At 36.7% G+C, this 20885-nt stretch overlaps 1 protein-coding gene across 4 annotated transcripts; it reads right to left on the bottom strand.

Annotated features, from left to right (window-relative positions):
* Positions 1–144: 144 nt before the first annotated feature.
* LOC148407074 (protein FAM177A1-like) lies at positions 145–2673 on the bottom strand. Of its 4 annotated transcripts, none has more exons than XM_088403492.1 (6): positions 2440–2673; positions 2124–2318; positions 1686–1752; positions 1043–1140; positions 833–965; positions 145–761 (listed from the first exon to the last, which is right to left on the bottom strand). In XM_088403492.1, exons 1-6 carry the CDS (start codon positions 2488–2490, stop codon positions 550–552), a joined length of 756 nt encoding a protein of 251 aa, XP_088259618.1. In that variant the 5' UTR covers positions 2491–2673; the 3' UTR covers positions 145–549. The 4 variants fall into 4 exon arrangements, with proteins under 4 accessions (XP_088259618.1, XP_088259620.1, XP_088259619.1 ...); XM_088403494.1 differs by having other exon boundaries at positions 2124–2312; XM_088403493.1 differs by having other exon boundaries at positions 2130–2318; positions 2440–2669.
* Positions 2674–20885: the final 18212 nt, after the last annotated feature.

Genomic DNA, 20885 nt, shown 5'->3' with positions numbered 1-20885 from the left:
GAATGGTGACACTGTGCACGGAGTACGGTGAGGGACTATGAAAAGCGTCACAGACGCTTTTGTTCCCGGTCACACTCACATTACTCAAACCGCGGCAGTATTGGCACACCCACACACACGCCACACAAACCGCCAAACATGAGATGGCTTTTTATTATAAACATTTTAATCCTGTGTTTTGAAAACAATATAAAATGGCATATCAGTAAAACGCAGCTCTGGAAAACAGTCCAATAAATACCGGTGTTTTTCTAATCATGTTCCTCGAAAATAGCAAATCCAGAGAAATGGATTATTTTGATGCCTGCATTGCTTCTTTTCCATAGAACAATTTTTCCTCATAATTATGGAAAACATGGCTAAAAATAAGCGCTGCAGACAAACTCATAAAACCGTATGAGGACAAATAAATAATTTCTGAACGTATTGATATAATGTGGGCCAAATGCAGAAACGGCCTCTTTTTTTTTAGGTGTTTCCAACGTGTCACTAAAAACACATAAAAAAGTCCATTAGAAGTAAACGGTGAGATGTAATCGTAAAACCATTTTAGTCAATCATAGCCTGGAGACGGACGTCACCAGAAAAGGCACAAGAAGTTGTGAAAAGTGAAAAATATGAGTTCTTTGTGAATACATCATTAAAGTCTGAAAAAAAAAAAAAGAGTGTTAACAGACCTGTGTTCTTGTGACTCACTTGTATGTTACACACACCTTCTTGTTTAGCAGTGCGAGCGGTCCCTTTGAAGTCGACTTTCATAACTGCACATGTAGCCACGGTTAGGTTGCCGTGACGATAGCGGGGACTACCATGGTGCCGGAAGGTGACTGACTTTCATTTTGGATCTGGAACGTCGCATCTGGCGGCGGAAGCTCGTTCCCGCTGTCTGCTTCCGCGGAACGTGATTGGTCCAAAGTACGTTCGGCCTCTTCTGACAGTCGGATTTCTTCCCTCTCCTCCTCCCTCTGAGCAACGGGGACGGCGCAAGACAGCATGAATGGTATGAAGCCTTTGGACCAATGAATGCCCTTGCAGAACTGACCTCTCTTTTCATTTTGTAGTACTCATCAATGGCGTACTGATATTTGGCCGATGTTATGCCAAAGAGGGAGGCCATTCTCTCTCCAAGGTAATCACATGCTGGAAGACGCAGTGAGAAAATCAGGAGTCAGGATCCAGTTAAACTGACAGATGCGCAAAATGGACGAGTAACATTGCCAATGTCTACATTTTAAATCCTACTAGTGCTACTAGTTTAGTCAAAGTTTTATCAAAGTAATGATTGAGTTTGAACCGTTCTTTTATTCACCACTTGATGGCACTCCCCACTAGTGAATACTGTTACTGTTGTGTTGGTGCAGTATTCTAACAATCATATGTCTTCGACAGTGATTGAGTTCATTAAAATTCGTCATAAATTGTCAACACAAAAGCTCACAATCGTAAAAACAACAACCACTTTTGATAGAAACAAAACAAAACAAAACAAAAACACACATTGATTCTGATCATGGAACACCAAAGGTAGACAGTAGTAGTTTGTACGTTTGCTCTGTTTTTACGATGCAGAAAACACAGATGGTATTATAAACATTTTTTTGGAAGTTGCCAAATTGTGGACGCAGTTAGCATATATTAGCTGGCAATATTCCTCTATGACACAAAAGGGATTGCGGGAAACTGACCTGATATGGTTGACGTTGCAGCTCTCCACACGTGAAACCAGAAATACGGACCCCAAGTCATCTTTGACTGCAAATATATACGAGAAATAAATTCAATAAAATCAGTGATTCCAAAAACTGTTAGCGTAACACAGGGAAATTATTTCTTTTTGAGAATAGGTCTGACGCTTTGTTGATTATTTTTGTGGGCAAATATTTATTCATAATTAAGTTATTTATTTTTGTGAGCGGACTGTAATCCCAAAAGAGGATGCTTTATGTTAAATATCTTTCCGTGGATAAATATTTATAATTATTTCGTTTGAGAACAGCTCTGACACTTTATGTTGAATATTTTGGTGGTTAAGGGGTACTTGGCCGCAAAAATATTTCACAGGGGGTACATCACTGAAAAAAGGTCGAGAAGCACTGATCTAGTACTTGGGCGTGCTGGCTCACCCTCACCGCATCAACCGAGGAGGAGAGCAGGTCCTTCCTTTCTGGCTCCTTATCTTCATCCTCCTCCTCCTCTTCATCCGTACTGTACTCCTCCATCGTCTCCCCGCTGGAGAAATGAATGATCCTGCGAGGGGTCTTCTCCTTGCGATGCTTTCTCTGCTCCACCAAATCCTTACCAGGCTTCGGCCTCTGAAACTGACAAGACTCCGTGAACATAAATATATTGACTGCAATTTGTAGCGCATTAAAAAAAAAAAGTCACGTGATTGCAAGCGAATCTGAACGAGTAAGGAAAGGACAAATTATGCAACTAGACCTGTTCCACGTCCACTTTGACGTTGGATAAATATAACGGTATGTCGCCCATTGTGACGGATGCTTCCTGGGTGAGGATGCGAAATTAGCCTCTCCGCCAACAACCGGACCGGAAGTGCCGTAAACGCCGCACAGTACGCAACATCCAGCTGCGATCGTCTAGGAATATTCGGATAGAAAACGGAGTGGTAATTTTATTCCAGAACGTAGTGTGTAGTGGCAAACAGGAACAAGAAACATCCTAAATTAATTGTAGGAGGCAACAATAACGACAACGTCAGTACTAATGAAAGCCGTTTATGTCAACTTCATGAGTTGTCGCGTGCGTGACGTCACATAATAAACAAAAATCGAAATGACTAAAATGTCACACCCGTTGCTCCAAATTTAGAGGAAGAAAACGATGTTTTCATATGTCCTGTAAAGAGATTAAGCAATACACTTTCAATTATTTGGACAAATAAATTAAACGTATTTGTATACATTTTTGTACCCCGAGTAATTCGTCCTAAATTTATTTTGTAACAATATTAAAACTTCTAAACCAAATAAAATAACAAAAAGTGAGTCAAGATACGTATATCCACTTTATTATACAAAATTACCAATAAACAGCATGTACATTTAAATGTCATGAACACTCATGCTTACAAAATATTTATATTCTTTCATTTCAAATAATCATATACTCACCGAACGTTATATATTATTTTTTTCACCAGAATAACGAATGAGTAAAATACAATGACGTTCCTTGTAATGTTGTTGCGTACTTTTGCTACCACAAGGTGTCAGTACAGTTCCATCTAAAGTGTGAACGCAATCCTTTTCAACGTCAGCATGGACAGTGAGCGATCATGTGACGTAAACGATCCCAAAATCAAGAGCAAATAACCCGATCCACCCTGGAGGTGAAAAGCTTTCAGACTTACCTTATATGGAATTTATGCATTAATGTACAATTCAGCCCGAAGCTTTGCCCGAGGTGTACTTTTGATTTTAGTTGGAAGTACATCCAATGGCTGTTATGCAAGCTTTGCATCTGCTCTCCATCGGAGTAGATGCTAATTGCACTCTTGCAGGATTTATGGCCTCATTTATTTCCCTCGTTTGCCCAAATTTAGTTGAATCAGAAAATGGCTTCTCCTTTGTCAGTTGTCCCAATGTTGTTTTCCATTACCGACTGACAACAGCATTTTAGGAGGCCATTAGCAAATCGCTCATAATTGCTTGTGTCAGCAGGTTATGAGGTTTAATGCGCAAATCTTGGGAAAAAAAAACGTGAAAAATCGGAATCTTTCACGATCGGAATCATTCTGCAACAATAAGATGTTGAGTATCTGTTTTGTAGTTTGTATTAAATGCCCGTCCGTGGACGCTATTCGGAAACAGTGCACTTGTCCCTAAAGAGCACTTTGGAAGAGCCGGGAAATAGAAGTTGTTAGAATTTGGCAGTTATTGATCACTTGCCCGCCTTATAAAAATACGCTCCCAGAGGTATACGAAGAGCTTTAGGAGAATTACAGCTGCCAAAACAATAAGTAAGTCAAGTTTATCACCAGCTTTGTAGGTGATCGTATTTTTTGATTGGATTCTAACATTAAAATCTGCTCTCCAGGTTCCACTTGAATTACTCCCATCAGGTCGACTTGGGGGAGCTATTGGATCGTGCAGATCCACTGATAGAGTATTTTTTTGATTTATTGATGGAGGGCTAAAAGGAAGAGGATTGACCTTACAGTGACTGCGTAGGTAGGAAAAAAGGATTTCTGAAATGTATTTTGTAAAGTGGAGGGCAGGAAATTTTGGACACAAGGATTTTTTTTCTCTCATAATCATGTTTTTGTGGTATATGTCACTGCACATACCATTATGTGAGTTCAATTGCCTAATGTCCAATACAGAAAAAAAACTTAAAACCGAGTGCTGTGCCATCTGTGTCTAATACATTAAACAACGGAACTACATTTGTAGTTGTATCTTGAGATGTATTTATGATTGGCCAACATATTTTTTATTTCAGGCTCATCTGCTGGAAAATTGCCTTATGAATATGCACATCCAAATAAAACATAACAAAATAAAGCCATGCAAGATTTTGTAAAAGGGGCACGGCAACTATATGATAATAGATTGTTTGTGTTCCGATTAATTCGCTCTTAATTTGCATTGAAATGAAATTTACTGATAACCGCAGAAACCCTGTTAAAATCTCACATAACCCCAAAAGTGCCTTAGTGTAACCCCAGGGTCATTTAAGAACCGTTTGTCTCTCATATTTTCTGCACAATAAAGTGCACCTAAAAGCCTTCAATTTTCTCAAGAGCTGACGGTGCGCCTTATAATCCAATGAGCCTTATATAGTACATAAACTGCAGGTTTTCTTTTTTAGTGGGGGGGGGGCGAAAAAATAGGATAACTTAAGCGCCATTTAAATTCTTCATATTGTACCTCTGTGTTTCAGTTGTAAATGGATTTTTTAAAATTACAATTTTTACAACACTCAGTTTTAAATTTCGATATACTATATATGCTCCAATTTTGAAGCTATTTATATGGGGATGAGGCCCAAAAGTTGCGGGGTTTTGTTGTTTAGATCAATAAAACAATACATCTAAAAAGTTTTTGCTTGCAATTTAATAAAAAAAATAAAGTTTAATATTTAATAGAATCATAATTACTGTATATTCTTTTAAACTCTTGATTACATTAAAAAACTGTTTAGATTCTAAATACCCATTTAATATAATCAAGAGATATTATTTCCTCATTCTTTAGATACGACTCAAATAAAACAGCTGTTTATTCATTTTGGGAGGGAATGGAGTTGCGAGAATGCTTATATTCCATTAATCAAGTTTGACTGAGTTATGATTGTTTTGTTGACATTTCCTGTAGCGCAGCTTCATCTAGTGGATGCATAACGTAACCCCAGTCACTACTGTGGCTTCTATTCTATGAGTCTTATAATGCAATGCGCCTTATATATAAAAACAGTTTTAAAATAGGCCATTCATTGAAGGTAGGCCTTATAATCTGGTGCCCGTTATAGAGCGGAATGTTCTCAAGAGAATTATTTTTGATTAAATTGAATAGCAACCGTCAGAGTTGTTTAAAAAAAAAAAAAGCATGTTTCATCATAAAGCTAGCTAGCTAAGTCGCCGGAAAATATTTATGAAATCATTTTCTTCACAATGGCTTTCAAAAGGATGGTGGAATTCAAATGTTGAGTAGAGGAGCGGCAAATTGAAGAAACGATGTGCACATGGGAGATTACATGTGTTTCCATTATGCTTGCTTCATGCTTTTAAGAACATGTGCCTGGATTTTAATAATGCAGCCACTCTTTGGTATGTGTCCACCTTCTAGCAAAAGTCCCCTTTTCGCTCTTCAGTCACTGAAAATCCTTCCTTTTACTGGCCCATTGCTTCCAGATTGTTCTAGGTCTACGGCTCCACTCATAGCTTTCACTGAGGCTATACGAGAGTTGTTCACTGCTCCGCAAAACACAAGAACAGAAAAATGGGGTGAGTCCACAAATAAGCGTTTTAAATACTGGGGCTGAAGACATTTATTTACTCAACTTCAGTCTTCCAGGTGTATAGTAGGGTTAAGACATTTATTAACACAGGCTTTTGTTTGTACAAATATGTGAGTTATTTTTGTTGGCTCACAAAGCAGAGCCTGGGGGTGGGCAACAAATACTTTGCGCCACAGAAAGTTCCAAAAGGCAGGCCAAACACATGATGTGAAAATACAGGAACTGGAACACAAAACTCAAAGTGTATCAATGAAGGGATGAATAATCTAGCCTCATACCAGTCCTGCTGTATATAAAAAATGTTATATTCATGTATGTCTCGTTTTTTGGGCACACATTTGCTTTTTCTTTACAACAAACAACATTCAGTGTGAAAAAGTGTGGTTCTAACTTGCTGAATCTCCGCAGCAGCAAGCCCCACCCCCTGCCGCCATAGTGAAACACGACGCCCAATTGTCACAATGAAAAATCCTCTTAACTCTTTTAGTGCCAAGCGTTATCGTAAATGGAAAGCTCGAGTGTATTTAGCATTTTCAAAGCCGACAGAATATTGTGAGCTATGTCTATGTAAATGTGGGTGGTATCATATGAAAGATTGATTTTTATTCCTTACTTTGAATTGCATGTAGGTAATATCTGTGTTGTAAGTGTGGAAACACTGCCATCCAATGGTCAGAGTTATCACTACAGTGCTCAATTGCCTTATACTGGGTAAGCATTAATCAAGGGTGTCAGCCACCCACCATAAAAAAACATACTTGACCTGAATTTTATGATTTATTATTATTACTATTTTAAAAGACAATTCTCGTTCATGGCACTGAAAGAGTTCAAAGGCCATTCATGTCTATAACTGTGGTTGGAAAACACAAGGAAATTCTTTTTCCAGGGCTGAGGTTGCCTTTAGTGTAGCGGCCGTTGCACATCACCCAAACTGGAGCTCGTAATGAGGGAGGCAGAGTTCACAATGGAGCGGTGGTTTAATTCCTTTTATTTTGTTTTACACGCCGCTTCAACACACATGCGTACCACTTCTCTTGTACTCCGGCACGTACGCCGCTCACATTTCTCCCCTGAAAGTGCCTCAATTTGCCGCTGAACATGACCGAATATTAACAAGCTGTTAGCTTGGTTCAGATTCCGCATTAGACTTAGCGTGGGTGTTTTATTGCGCTACATCGGTTAGGCGCTGCTGTTATGCCGTGACCTTAAGGGTCATAAACACCGCATCTGGAGTATTATATTAAAAAAAAACAAAACACTTAAGTTACACAGTGGCAAGGGAACAATATGTATATACACGCCTTCACAGACACACACACAAACTAAAATAAAGAAACTTAATGCCATTTCACACTGGTAAATAATATATTAAGGTGAGAAAAGCAGAGGATTGAGCATGCAAACATGTGGGAAACATTGCCCCCTGTTGGTAGGATGACAAAGTGCTTGATTTGACACACATGCGATAGCCGGCTTTTTAAATGTTATTTTGCAGAGGATCAGCTGAATTAATCGTGGCGGCGAATATCGTGATTAAAATTCGATTAATTGTGCAGGCCTAATTTGAAATACGCATTTGAAAATCAAGTTACCATTGTGTGCATTTTGTATGTCCACGTTGTTTTTTATATACGGCACATTTGTCGTATATTAAAAAACGTCTCCGAAAATGTTCAACGGTTGTTGCTTTCGCTTGAGGTATGTCACAATTCCACAAAGCATTTTGGAGTGCTGATTTTCCTTGTCAGGCTTTAATTCATCTTCACCATGAGAACATTATTCTTGACAATTCAAACTCATCAGAAACAGAAATGAGGGTCGCCTTTGGACATGGAAAATGAATCCGGCAGTGCCTTTGCGGAGATTTGAAAAATTCTTATTAACCGTGGCAAGCTGGCACTTGAGATATTTATTTTTCAATCTTTTCGGACACTAAACGTGATCTCACTTCTATTGCTTTTGGTGTTCTGAATAAGGAGTTCTTATTACCATTGCCTATAAAACTCAGAGAGTGTACAAGTTAAAGGTTGTCCAGTTATGAAATTATTTTCAAGTTAGCTCAATGTTTTGCTCACAAAAACATCCCTAGGGTCATTTTTAAAGATTCCAGCGGATTAATTAGAAAAGTACAAAGTCATCAAAAGCTGCTGACGTTAACCATTAAAAGGGTGCAGATACAATTTGCATACTTCATTGAAAAGTAGCTTATGTGGTCTTTTTTTGCATCACACCTGAAAAAAAAATGCAAGATAGCTCCATGCTATTGTGGAATCATGGAATTTCGCGTCATTTCAAAATGTCACCAGACCAAAAAAAAATCCCTAATCAACCTAGTAGTGGAACGCTGAAGCAATTATGTATCATACAAAAATGCTAATTGCATCTCAAATGCATACTAGGGTTACAGAAACATGTGCCCTAGTGTCACGGACGAATATAATACACATTCATTTGAGAGAGAGAGAGAAAAAAACATTATTAAAACAAGCTCATTTAACATACAATTTAAAGATGGGGAAAATATTTCTTTTCATCATTTAATCATTTCAACTTGCAACAAATATGCGTGAATGAATTATGCATATTTTGTGTGTATATATGTACACAAAAATAATTTCCATACCTTTATATACCATTGTAACAAATAATCGTTTTATTTTGATGCAGCATAAAGATAACTAGTCGGATAGGCGAGTATTGATGCTAAGTATCGCGATTCAGATGATACCTTGCCTTATTTCAAGGTATCGGTACTCGCAATAGCAGGTAATACTTGTATTAGATGATCTATTGGAGCAGTTTTACAATCACAAAGTAGAAAATATAAATTAGCAAAAAAAAAAAAAAAAAAAGAAAATTGCTATTAATTTTATGAAGAAAAACGCTTTACAGTATTCAGCAATTCAGTTATTATAGCTAGCTAGAAAAAAAACAAACAGCAATTTTATTTTTTATTTGCTATTTTTCTCAATATTTTTCCTCCTAAGACATACCAAACCAAAATATATTGATTTTGTGAAGAGAAATAAACTAAAAAAAAAAAAAGGGAATAAAAAAAAACAAGTAAATACAAAAGTTCAATCAATACTTTGCAGATTTGCGTTACTGCGGGTAATTTTGAGAGTGTAACCCTGCGATAATAAAGGGAACACTCCATCGGAATGGTTTTTTTTCCTAATGATTTGTTTTGGTTTATTCTGGGAAATTTTGTGTTTTAAAATGTACCGGTGGTATCAGTAATCGGTATCGATATCAGTGACTACTCAAAAGTTGAGTAATCGTATTGGTTTTGGTCTGGAAAAAAAAATATTGAACATCTCTGATGAGTTGAGTTTGAAATGAAGAAATGTAAACAATTCATTGATCAAAAACGATTGATTTGATAATTAGACGTTGGATGTTCTTGTATGGAATTTTTCATGTGTAAAGATCTGACTAGAGTAAAAATAAGACAGCTTTAAAAAACAACCAAAAAAAAAAAAAACAACCTTTATCAAAAAGATTTGCTGTTGTTTCCCAAGCTACAAAAACAGTAGGATGCTTCGTGTCAAGTCCAGCAGGAATTAAGACGGATGAGAAAATTGGCTCGGAGCCACGGCTGTCACTTCTGCAGGTTGGTGACCTCAGTGCTGTTAAAGTATAGTCATGCACACTAATAGCATCGCTGACACGTCTCACGCAACAAGATGCAAACAACCTTCTTCACACCCTCGTGCCACATGTCCTATTTCTCACCCTGTCATGCAGCTGTCAAGTCTTGGATGTCGAACATGCTATTTTGGAGCTAGATAACTCAACTCTGGCAGTAATGCTCATCAACAACGGCTGCTACGTTTTTTTTGGAGGGGGGGCCGGCAGATTTCCTTCCAATACGCCAAAAATAAAGATATGAGAATATGTCCAGTTTCAGTTTGGCTGGAAATCATCCAGTAATAAAATGAAGGTTCATGACACAAACTTGCAATGATGGTGAGTGGTCTTTCATGAAAAACCAGCAGGTGTAGCTCAAATGTTGATTTCCAATCCAAATGTTATCCAGACGATACCAAGGATAAAGGAATCGTTTGAATAATTTTAGAACAAAGTGTATAATTAGGGCTGCAGGATTATTGCGATTATTAATCACAATTATTCATCATGTCTGGTTTATTGCCCTTTTTTGTTTTATAGACACATTATATAAACAAGGCTTGATACCTACTAATAACAATAAAAAACTAAAATAACAATGAAAACATATTCACCAAAGACATGCCAAAAATTTGGCACACAGGGCAACACAGCTAACTTACTTGCGAACCATTGAAAAAAAATAAGCCTACTTAGAACCAAGCACATTATTTACTTTTAAGCAAATTTTAACCAATTAGCAGTCAAAATGTCATTTTTGGTCATTTCAAACCGATATATTTCAACTTTGGGTGTCAATTGACAGATCGGATTGTAAATATTAGGAATCAGGTGAGAAACAAGGCCATTTCACACTGATAAATAATTTATTAGGGTGAGAAAAGCAGAAGGTTTTGTCATGCAAACATGTGGAAAACAGTGCCCCCTGGTGGTAGGGTGACAAAGTGCTTGATTTGACATGGGTTAGCTTGTGACGAAACCCACTCTAGTCACGCAATTAATTTCCCCTTAGCACTAGCTTTTGCTAGACCCGCACCAAAGGCCACTACATATTTTAGCAAGTTTCACGCCTGTCACACATCATTTTCTTCAGGCCATCAAACTGCGCTTTATTTAAAGATAAGCACATGTTTTTCAGCCCAGGATCTGGTGCTAATGTGCATTAACACAGCTTGCCATCTACCATGTAGGCAGAAAAAAAATACAACTGAGAATCAAGGGTGATATATGACGCCGGTGAGTTTTTTTTTTTTTTAAATTACATAAGGAATAATGTTTTAATAATGTAATGTAATGTAATAATAATGACAGTTTACCACCACAATGAATAATACTGGACTCGCTTTCAACGCCACACACACCTGTTAAATTAATGTAGAGAGAGAAATTAAATGAAGCCAACTAAGTTTATTTTTCAATACGTTGATGTGATCGATGACAGAATGTGTTTTTTGCATATCAGTGGAATCCAGTTAGTTTTTATAAAAAATATATTTTCGTTCATCACTAGATGGCGCCAAATCTACACGGTCCCTTTAAAATGTTAATTTTAGAGCTACATCGATGAATGGACAACTAATCGACTAACTAATTGTTTGATAAACATTTTTGATCATCAGTTTTTGATTTAAAATGGTTAAAATCTGTGGAATTCAGTAAATATTTTTTTTCTGTAGTTCTTCATGTACGCAGACTTATAACGTTTGACTTTGGTAAAAATTGTAAGAATTTTCTGGTATTATGCAGCAAACATCTAAATCAGCCTTCGATTAGTTATTTCAGTATTGATTTGAATTCATGTTGACCATGCGGAATGTAATAAAAAAAAAATATTGACAAAGGAATCAACAGATTGATCGATTTTTTTTCTTAATAGCATCCATTTTGTGTTGTAAAAAAGTCATCAAATCAACATCATTTCCATGTATTTTTTGGATGCACTCAGAAAAGACGAGGCCCACCGATTACGCAATGACAAAAGGAATAATGCAGTGTAATTAAAGCGAAATTAGACAATAGTAATCAAAGTGACGTGAAAAGCAAACATCCGTGGAATGCAGAGCTTCACAAACATCACTTGGAGAACTTTTTTTTATTGTGCGTTCTGATCTGACAAACAAAGTGCTGTCAGCGAATGTATTGAGGTGTCAAAGCTTTTCATGATGAGATTTCATAATGATAGTCGGACAAACTTTCAAGAGCTCACAGTACGCTTGACATTTACCAAATAAATGTCAGCGACAGGAAACAAACATCTGAAGCTGAATCAACCCCTTAATATGCTTCCCTCTGTTTTAAGAATTTTGCTGTTCCATTTCTACGAGCCATAAGATTTATCCAGCAAAACTCGAGCAAAGGAATACAATGCAGTCTAATGGGGACCGGAACCTCACCCGCGATAGGTTAAAAAGTAGCATTCCCCTTCGACGGAATTTTTATGCATGCGTATGTGGGTACTTGCGTTTTTTGAATGTGAAAAGTATTTATAGTTTACATATTTAAGACTAATATTACTGCAATACACGTTTACTTATATCTTAAATTATTAAACCTTATACAGTAACTGTACTGTTGTCCCTTCCCATTCTCTTTGGCTGTATTATCACGGAGAGCTGCTGTTATATTAACAACGAACGGAAGTCTAATTAGAGTGAAGCTTGTAGCTGACCAAACATGATAACAATTGGTCGATGGCAGGAGAGTCGTCCAATGGTCGTGCCGGGAGCTAATCATGTGTCTTGTAGGAGTCACAGGGTGTGACGAAGATGCGAATGGAACAGATGCAAAGCGAGATTTCTTTCGTAATAAAATGGAATTTCAAGTGTAAACTCTAATTGTTATCATATTTGGTCAGCTACAAGCAACGGCCTTTGTATACGTGCCTATTTTTATAGTCAACTTACCCGACTTGGTCGCCTTCTTTTCCTCCAGGTGTCTACATAGGAAAGGTGGACACAATAAAATCTAAAGAGACAAACACTGACAAAAAAGGACAAAAACAACACTCAAAATCCACAAAACACAGAGCATAAAAAAGTATATTTTTTAAGTATATTTTGGATTCAAGACAATAGCTTTTCATCTGTATGTTGCAATTGAAAAGTTTACGTATGTGGATCAAGCAGGGATTTATTCCAACGTTGACATTCAGTCAAAAATCAATTTGCTTCCACGCCAATCTGTTGTCCTTCGTCGCCGAAGGTGTGCTGTCTTTTTAGAGCCTATATTTTCTTCGTCATTATATTCAATTCAAAGGTTGAAAATTAAATTGCCATTTCTCTCTCTGTTGCCATGGTGAATTGACATTATCGAGGCTGCATCCGTGATGTCTTTTTTGTTGTGGTTGCATATGTGCCTAGCTCAAAGTTATTTCATTACCAATTCAGATCAGATTTTTTGAAAAAGAGTATTCAGTTTACAGTTTTGGAATACGCCCAAGGTCCGGATCAAGAACCTTATTCGTATAAAGATCGGTAAACCTTTGCTCCCATTTTTACTCGGCTGTTGATCGGGATTAGGGTTAAAGAAGATTTTGCAGGATTCTCACTTTTATCTCAAAATTCGGACACAAATTTTTCACTTTTAACACCTGTGTAGTATTTTGACCATTTTTGGGTCATTTTTTTCCATATGATTCTTGCAGTATTGTAGCTACACTCCCGGTTGCACGATAAGTAGGTGTTAGTACCATCTTGAATTTTGATACATTGTCCCCGTCTGGGTGAAATTTCAGCTCCCTGGTGTCTTCTTCCATTGCTTTCCCTTTGATGTGAAATTGGACAAAATACTGCACAAAAGTTGTGAGACAAAGACATTAATTTGGTAGAATCCTCACTTGAATGTCAGGATTGTGAATTTATTCCTCAAGATTTCATTGTCATAATTTTAATATTTTCCAGATGTTATTTCTGAATTCTGGGGACAAAGTAAGGATGCTGATATTAAAATTCTGACTTTAAAGAGAGTAGTATTTGCAACTGAGTCGGAATTCTGAGATTTAATTCTGAGAATTCAGAGAATGATCTTCTGACTTGAAAATGAGAACCGTGAGAGTAAAATCGGAATTTTGACTTTAAAGTAAGAACAGCCGTGAGACTTTAAAATGGGAGTTCTAAAAATAGACCGAACGCCGAGAATTAAGTCAGAATGACTGAGAATTCTGACTTGAAAATGAGAATTCTAAAAAAAACTGACTGAATATTGAATATTCATTTATATACTGTATATACCACACACACACCAATTTCTTCTACTATCAAAAATACCCATGTAGTTAGCTGCCATCTTTTTTCTACAGTAAATCCTGCGTGATTGATGGACATTGGATATTTACGTTTGCCCAGACCTTGAGTCCGCGTCGTCTCCCTGCGTACGTGTTCCAAAACGAATGCGCGGGCACGTTATGTTCCTCGGAAGGCAGGATGGCGTTTCCGCATCCTTCTCTGCCTATAATTAACCGTCCTGATAAAACAGCAGTTTGCTAGCTCTGGCAGAATCAAACAGCCATGAGCAGGCAGCTCTCCGCAGACACCAGGTGGCCGTCCTTGAGATGAGAGCCGGGCTGCAAGCAGCACACATCTGGAGGGCATTTAATGAGAAAGGTGATTGCCATACTCCCCGATGCTAATTTTGCAATAAAAAAAAAATCACAAGTAAACCACCTAATGGCGTGATTTTTTTTTTTAATGTTGAGGTGGATTTAGATGAGTTATTTTGCTTATTAAGAATGGCGCAATTTGAAGGTGCTTGCTTTTTAATTATGCAGAAAGGACTTGGCTAATTTATGGTGTTTCTAGAGTAGCTACTCAATTTGACAGTACTTGCTTTGGTTTTCCATGGAAAAGGCAACTGAATAAAATGCCTCTAGTCATGATAAAGGACAATTATAGGTGATCCATAGTTCTCAAAATAATATGGAGACAAAGGTCCAGCATGCAAATCTGTAAAGAAGAGGTATCAAACCTATGGCACGGGGGCCATATCCGGCCCGTAAAGAGGTATAATCCGGCCCGCAATATGATTCTGCGAAGCATTGAAACAAAAATAGAAGGGAACCTTCTTGTCCACTGTTTATAATACTGTAAGGCTCTTATGTGTTGTATAGGTAGTTTGTGATATGCTGCAAAGTTGTTGTTTTTTTTTTGCAGTAATATATCAAACTTAACAAAATAATGTCATTCAACATTCGGAAAAGGATTTGTGTCTGCTGTAATGTACATTTGTTTCAGTTTTCAGTTGAGATACCATACTAAGTCCTAGTGTCCTCTGCAGAGGACTTTTCAAGGATGTCTCATGTATTTGTGTGTGAAAATGGACACAAAATTGGTGACACATATTGAGAGGCTGGTCTTCTCGGAGGATACCACATTAACAATAAGTTGCTTGATGTTCCAATTAATTTGCTCTTAATTTGAAAAGAAACCTACTGTTCTGTACCTGAAAACATACCCTTGAATGCATTAAAAAGGTATATTAGATTTTCTGATACCTGCAGAACATCCCCAAATCGCACATATCCTCATTTGAGAACCGCTAGTCAAAAGTATGTTCTCCAGAACCTGATTTGCATTCACCTATTAACCTCAGCGTCTTACCACTTATATCCCTCCTGTATTCCGTCCACCCGGATAATTCTGCAGTCCCTCTATGACAGCGCATGACTCTACTCTTGGAACGTGTCAGCCTTTAGTTCTCACCTTTCTGCCACCTACCACAGAGACTCAGAGGTGAGAACCATGTTTCGGTGAAAGTGGGTCACTTGTAAGTAAGAAACTGCACAGATTGTGTCCCTTGATTACATTTTGTACGCATATAAATGTCAAGTTACCCAGGAGCAAAACTCCAGGGTCACAATGTTCTGGGATATTTTTGCCAACATAGTGATAGGTACCAATGCAACCCAGAAATGCGGAACAAAGGACTTTGCTCATGCAGGAGCCACCTGCGTTTGGAAAAAACAAAAAAAACCCAAAAACATTTGCCAGGTCTTTTGACAACAACTATTCTTGTGACACGCTTTTGTCAAAATATCCTAAGAAACAAGATTTATTGACACATATAAAGATCTATTACTGCAGTGAAACCAGCATTCTTTTATTGTGTACCTGATTGACACTTTCGGCTTTGCGTGATGGAAGCTTTCATAATGATGACAAGCGCTCACTGTAAACTGTCATTAAACAGGCTAAACTTCACTTCCACTTTGAAATCTTGGCTTTTTCTTCTCAACGCAGTGGATAAGAAGCTATAATTATCCAACACGCGATTGTAATGGCCATCATGTCAGCTCTTCACAATAGGCCAAATTTTTTTCCTCCTAACTTGCTCACAAATACGCTGTTGCGTCGCTTAACAAAGACAACAAATACCCGACGTGACTGAGAAGACATAGCATATGTTTGAAAATTACGTTTGAAAATTTAAACAGGACTAAATGAACTTGAGAAGACATTCGAATACATTAGAAGACATTTGCAAATGTGGAAAAACAACATATTTGAAAACACATATTTGAAATATGTGCAAACACACATTTGAGCGTACTTTTAAGCTAAATGCTAAAAATAGATTTTTTCCCATAATGCCAAGGGTTAGTGAGTTTTTGACCTTGTAGCATTAAGCTAACGTTTTTTGCAAATACGTTCAAATGTACTTGCAAGCATGATTGAATGTATTTGAATAGATTTAAACATACTTGCAATTACATTCGAACGAGCTTGCAAATACATTTAAACGTACTTTTAGGCTAAATGCTAAAAATGTAGCATTTCTTCTCCTGTAATGCCGTAATGGACAATGTGACATTTATGTTCCATGTGTGTTTGAAAGTGTTTGCAAACTATTGAAAGAAATTGCAAATAATTTTGAACATAGCAGGTTCAAAGTTGTAAATACAGTTGAGTATTCATGAGTACTTTTAGGCTAAAAACAATATTTTTTTTTTCACAATGCTACTGGGTATTGACTTGCATATGTGGCACTTAAGCCTTCATGAATGTGTTTGAAAATACACTTGAACATACTTGCAAATACGTTTGTACATTAAAGTAGGTTCAAACATACCTGTAAATACATTTGAATGTTCTTGCAAATCTTGAAAATACATTTAAACACACCTGTAAAAAACAAATCTACTTTTATGCTAAATGCTAAAAACAGCATTTTTTCATAATGCCACTTAAGCATATGCAAACCCTGTTGCAGTATGTGAAAAAATGCTTTACATTTAGTCTACATGTATGTTCATTTGCAAATACATGCTAATTATATTGACAAATGCATTCAAACATGTTTTCAATTAGGTTAATAAATGTATTTGACAAGCAAAAATGTAGTTTAATTTGTGTGCAGATACCCTATCCAATATTGATAGTAGAGAAGCTATGAAGCAATATACTGCTCCAAATTCTACTGCTTTGTGGCAACGGGCTTTTCAGTTAATGGTACAAGCGAATGAGGGTCATGTGCAGCAAGGGAAAAAAAAAAAAAAGAGGCGAGGGGAGCATAAAAGGTAGAAAAAGAGCAAAGACTGCATTGAAGTTCATTAGAAGGTTGATTAACATGCTCACAAGCCAAAAATCTTTCCTTGACTCATCTCATTACTTGACTCATTGAACTTAATAAGGGGCTAATTCACAAATTGTTTCAGCTCAGAGTGACAGAAAATCATGAATCACCCAACAGGCAATTGACAGTCTGCTTTTCTCTGTAATGCTCAAAACGTGGGCGTCAAAGTGGACCAATTTCATCTTGTCTCCTCTCATATTTTCCATATTTGACAACGTGGGCCATGTTCATGTTCGCTTGCATATCACCTCAATCCATCTGTGAGGAATCCGAGCGAGCGCTTTAATCTATGCGTCTTGTAGTCATGTCAACTGAACGTAACAGCTTTTTACTAAGGACAATGTCTCAATTTTTGATTTTCTATGACAAGAGGAGATCAAATGAGAGACAGAATCATTTTACTTCTGCAATATGTTTCAAATCCGTCTATGTCCGAATCTGACATGTCTCAGTCAGTGAATGTGGCGTCTATTGTCTCCGATCGTTCAAATATGCTTTTTCCGTGCTATAACATATGCTAACAGTTTTTAAAAACACAATGAATCTTATCAATTTGCTCTGGAAGGAAAAAGCTTATTTACTCATATGCCAGTGCTTAGCTGACTTTTAAAAGTCTCTAAACATCCGTCACATGTGAATGTCTCCGTCAGTGGCATGAAAACTGTGATCTGAGTTTCATTACTTCACGAGTCACGCTTCCTTACCTGTCCATATAGCTCCACAATCACATGAAAAAGCAATTCCATTTCATTTACGTGTGCCGCCAAAGGCTGTTTTTCAGTAACTTAAAGAGAAACACAGAAAATGACAACAGCAAATATGATATATGAAATTGCTATAGGGTAATTTTTGCATTGGTTTGACTTTTAAGGCATTTAGAAATATGAGAAGAATTTTATAATAATAGAATTTTATATATATAATATTTCAAAAGATACAAGATACTACTAAAAAAAATATTACTAAAAATAAACAAAAAAATGTCTCAAATATGTCTGTATGTATATATATATATATATATATATATATATATATATATATATATATATATATAATTTTTTTTTTTTTTTGACTATTTTGGGGCCATGCTTAAGACTTTTAAAAAATATATTATTAAAAATAAACAAAAAAATATGTCTCAATTGAATAAGACCTTGTATAAAAAATTGTGATATGTAAATTTGATATACAGAAGACAATATACAATTTAAATATATATATATATACACACATATATAACTATTTATATATTTATCATTGTATATAGGAATTATGGGCAATTTGTTTATATGTTCACTAAAATAATCTATCAATCAAACAACGGAAGACAGAAGAAAATGCTATCGAATTATTGATTTGGAGTTCGAACTGCGATTTAACGTAGCGGAATTCTATTGGTGATATGTTGAAAATATTCATCCATCCATCATTTTTCTATCAATATATTGGGCCTGGGCATGTTCAGTCTGTTGAAGAGAGGATGTTGCTGTTGGCAGACAATTAAAAATGAAATAAAAATGTCAAAACTTTCGAATACCGTCTTTTTACCGTTTACCATTTTTACCATTTACCATTTTTTTTTCCATCAGACAAACATATAGCATTCCATCCATAGAAATGCGCTCTTACTTCGGATGAAGTGTTTACAAGACACAAATGCAGGACGGCCGAGAGTTGAAGGCTACTTCAGCTATCGCAACATTCCCACCATGTTGTTCCAGTGACTCGAAAACAAAACCACATGACCGCGTTCTTTTTCATTTACCGTTTCCCGCCCGCCATACTCTTGCCATATGTTCTGTAAAACTATTTTTAACAGAGAGAGTTTTATGCGAGGTTCCCAAGGGCTGTGACAAACTCGTAGCCCCTTGACCTTGCGTTTGAATGAAGACTTTCCATCTGAGGACGACTTGCCCTTGGAAGCGCTCCGCTGTCACTTACACAGCTAATGACTTCCATTCCCCCGGCACGGGAAAATTACGGGGGCCTAATACAGCAAAGTGGCCTGGCTTTTGGTCTTTTAGGGATAACAGATTGTTTCCAAAGTAGTGAAAGGGAGCACACTTATTGCGAGGACGCCTCATCAATCATCATTTAATGGCCGTTAAATGGCTGCGTGCCGCCCTCGGGGGTTTAGATTAAAGTGTCAAACATATAAGGGCAAGACCACTGTATGTTTCTCACTTTCAGCAGTTTCCAGCTGTATTCAAAGCAATCATAGCAATTTGATGGGATAGTGTTGATGATGATGAACCCGATTTCTGTAACCGCCATAAAACAGGAAGAACAAACTTATTTAGTTTAGAAACGACAGGGTCCTGTACAAGTGAGATGCTGATGATGTTACCGAGGATATTTTCATCAAAACCACGCTTATTTACTTCTCAGGTCTCATACGTGTGTAAAGATATTCAGAATTAATACAAAGCCTAAAGTATTAGGTAATTCATATCCTCGACCATATTTTTCGGGCTTTAAGTCGAAAAATTGAACAAAAATACTGTTTTTGTCACGGATGAGCCGCACCGGACTATAAACTGGACTATAAACCCTTAATAAACTGTGTGCACGGTTTATTAAACTGAGCAAACGGTTTACTAAATTGTGCAAATGGATTACTAAACCGTGCAAACGGTTTATTGAACTCAAACAAATTAGTAAACTGAGCAAACAGATGAGTGCAAATTTTTTTTTTTCATACCTCCGTATATATCATATTTACACACGACAAACATTTGAAACAAGATTTTAATTTATAAAATAATGTTTACACTTTTAATACTCTATTTTTAAAACACTTTTTGAGCACAGCCATTGATTGAAATCTTTTCGTTTTGATTTCATTGTTGTTCCATAAAGATGCACACATTTGTTTTACTGGTGGATTGTCTCATTGACTCCAGGTGGATGGCAAAAAAAAAAAATAAAACAAAAACTCTACAGATTAGCAGCACTGGACTATAACCCCCAGGGCTCAAATCATGAGAAAAAAGTTGTGGCTTATAGTCTGGAAAATGCGGTGTCTAGGGTCAGTTTTATATATATATATATATATATATATATATATATATTGCTGTTTCAATTAAATATTATGGCTAATTAACCACAGTTAACATCTTTAATTTAGCAATTTTGAAATGAGGGATGCAAATTATAATAACGTGGCTTAAAGAATAAACACATGCAGTAGGTAATCATTACAAAGCAATGATTGTCATCCAGAACACTGGTTCTCAAAGGGGATGCGTAAAAAACACTTCAGGGGGTGTGTAAAAATTTAACAGGGGTATAAGCATACCTAATTTAATACCAAGGCGGTGTCAAGTGTCACTTCTGGCAATGTCCAGATATGTAAAACTTAAAATAAAAGAATACGTTTTGCAAAGGAGACAAAAAACACAATTTAGCAGTGAGTTGCTTTATGTTCCAATTGATTTGCTCTCAATCTGAAAGGAAATATCTATTGTCCTGACTTCATACTTCTTGACTGGCTCACAATAAATGTGGCAGAGCACAAGTTTGATTTATTACCTTCCGATGCTTGTCCTTTTCCAAACAGCTTTTGTCAGCTATCCCCCAGACAGATTTTGGAACAATCTCTTTTGTGATACAAACCATCTGGTGAGTCAGGTTTGCTAAATGTTGCACGGTATTACCAACCTGCTGCTGGCATTGTTGACCATGTAAGAGTGAAGAAGAAGAAAATA

Source organism: Hippichthys cyanospilos, chromosome 20 (assembly GCF_059441005.1).
Source record: "Hippichthys cyanospilos isolate Australia breed blue-spotted pipefish chromosome 20, RoL_Hcya_1.0, whole genome shotgun sequence".
Classification (NCBI taxonomy): Eukaryota; Metazoa; Chordata; class Actinopteri; order Syngnathiformes; family Syngnathidae; genus Hippichthys; species Hippichthys cyanospilos.
This window is presented reverse-complemented; position numbering and strand designations above follow the sequence as displayed.

Coding starts and splice junctions, on each gene's coding strand:
- LOC148407074 (XM_088403492.1), bottom strand. CDS start 2,490: ATGGGCGACATACCGTTATATTTATCCAACGTCAAAGTGGACGTGGAA. Junction 1,753..2,123: donor CCTCGGTTGATGCGGTGAGG/GTGAGCCAGCAC, acceptor ATATATTTGCAG/TCAAAGATGACTTGGGGTCC. Junction 1,141..1,685: donor TGCAACGTCAACCATATCAG/GTCAGTTTCCCG, acceptor TGCGTCTTCCAG/CATGTGATTACCTTGGAGAG.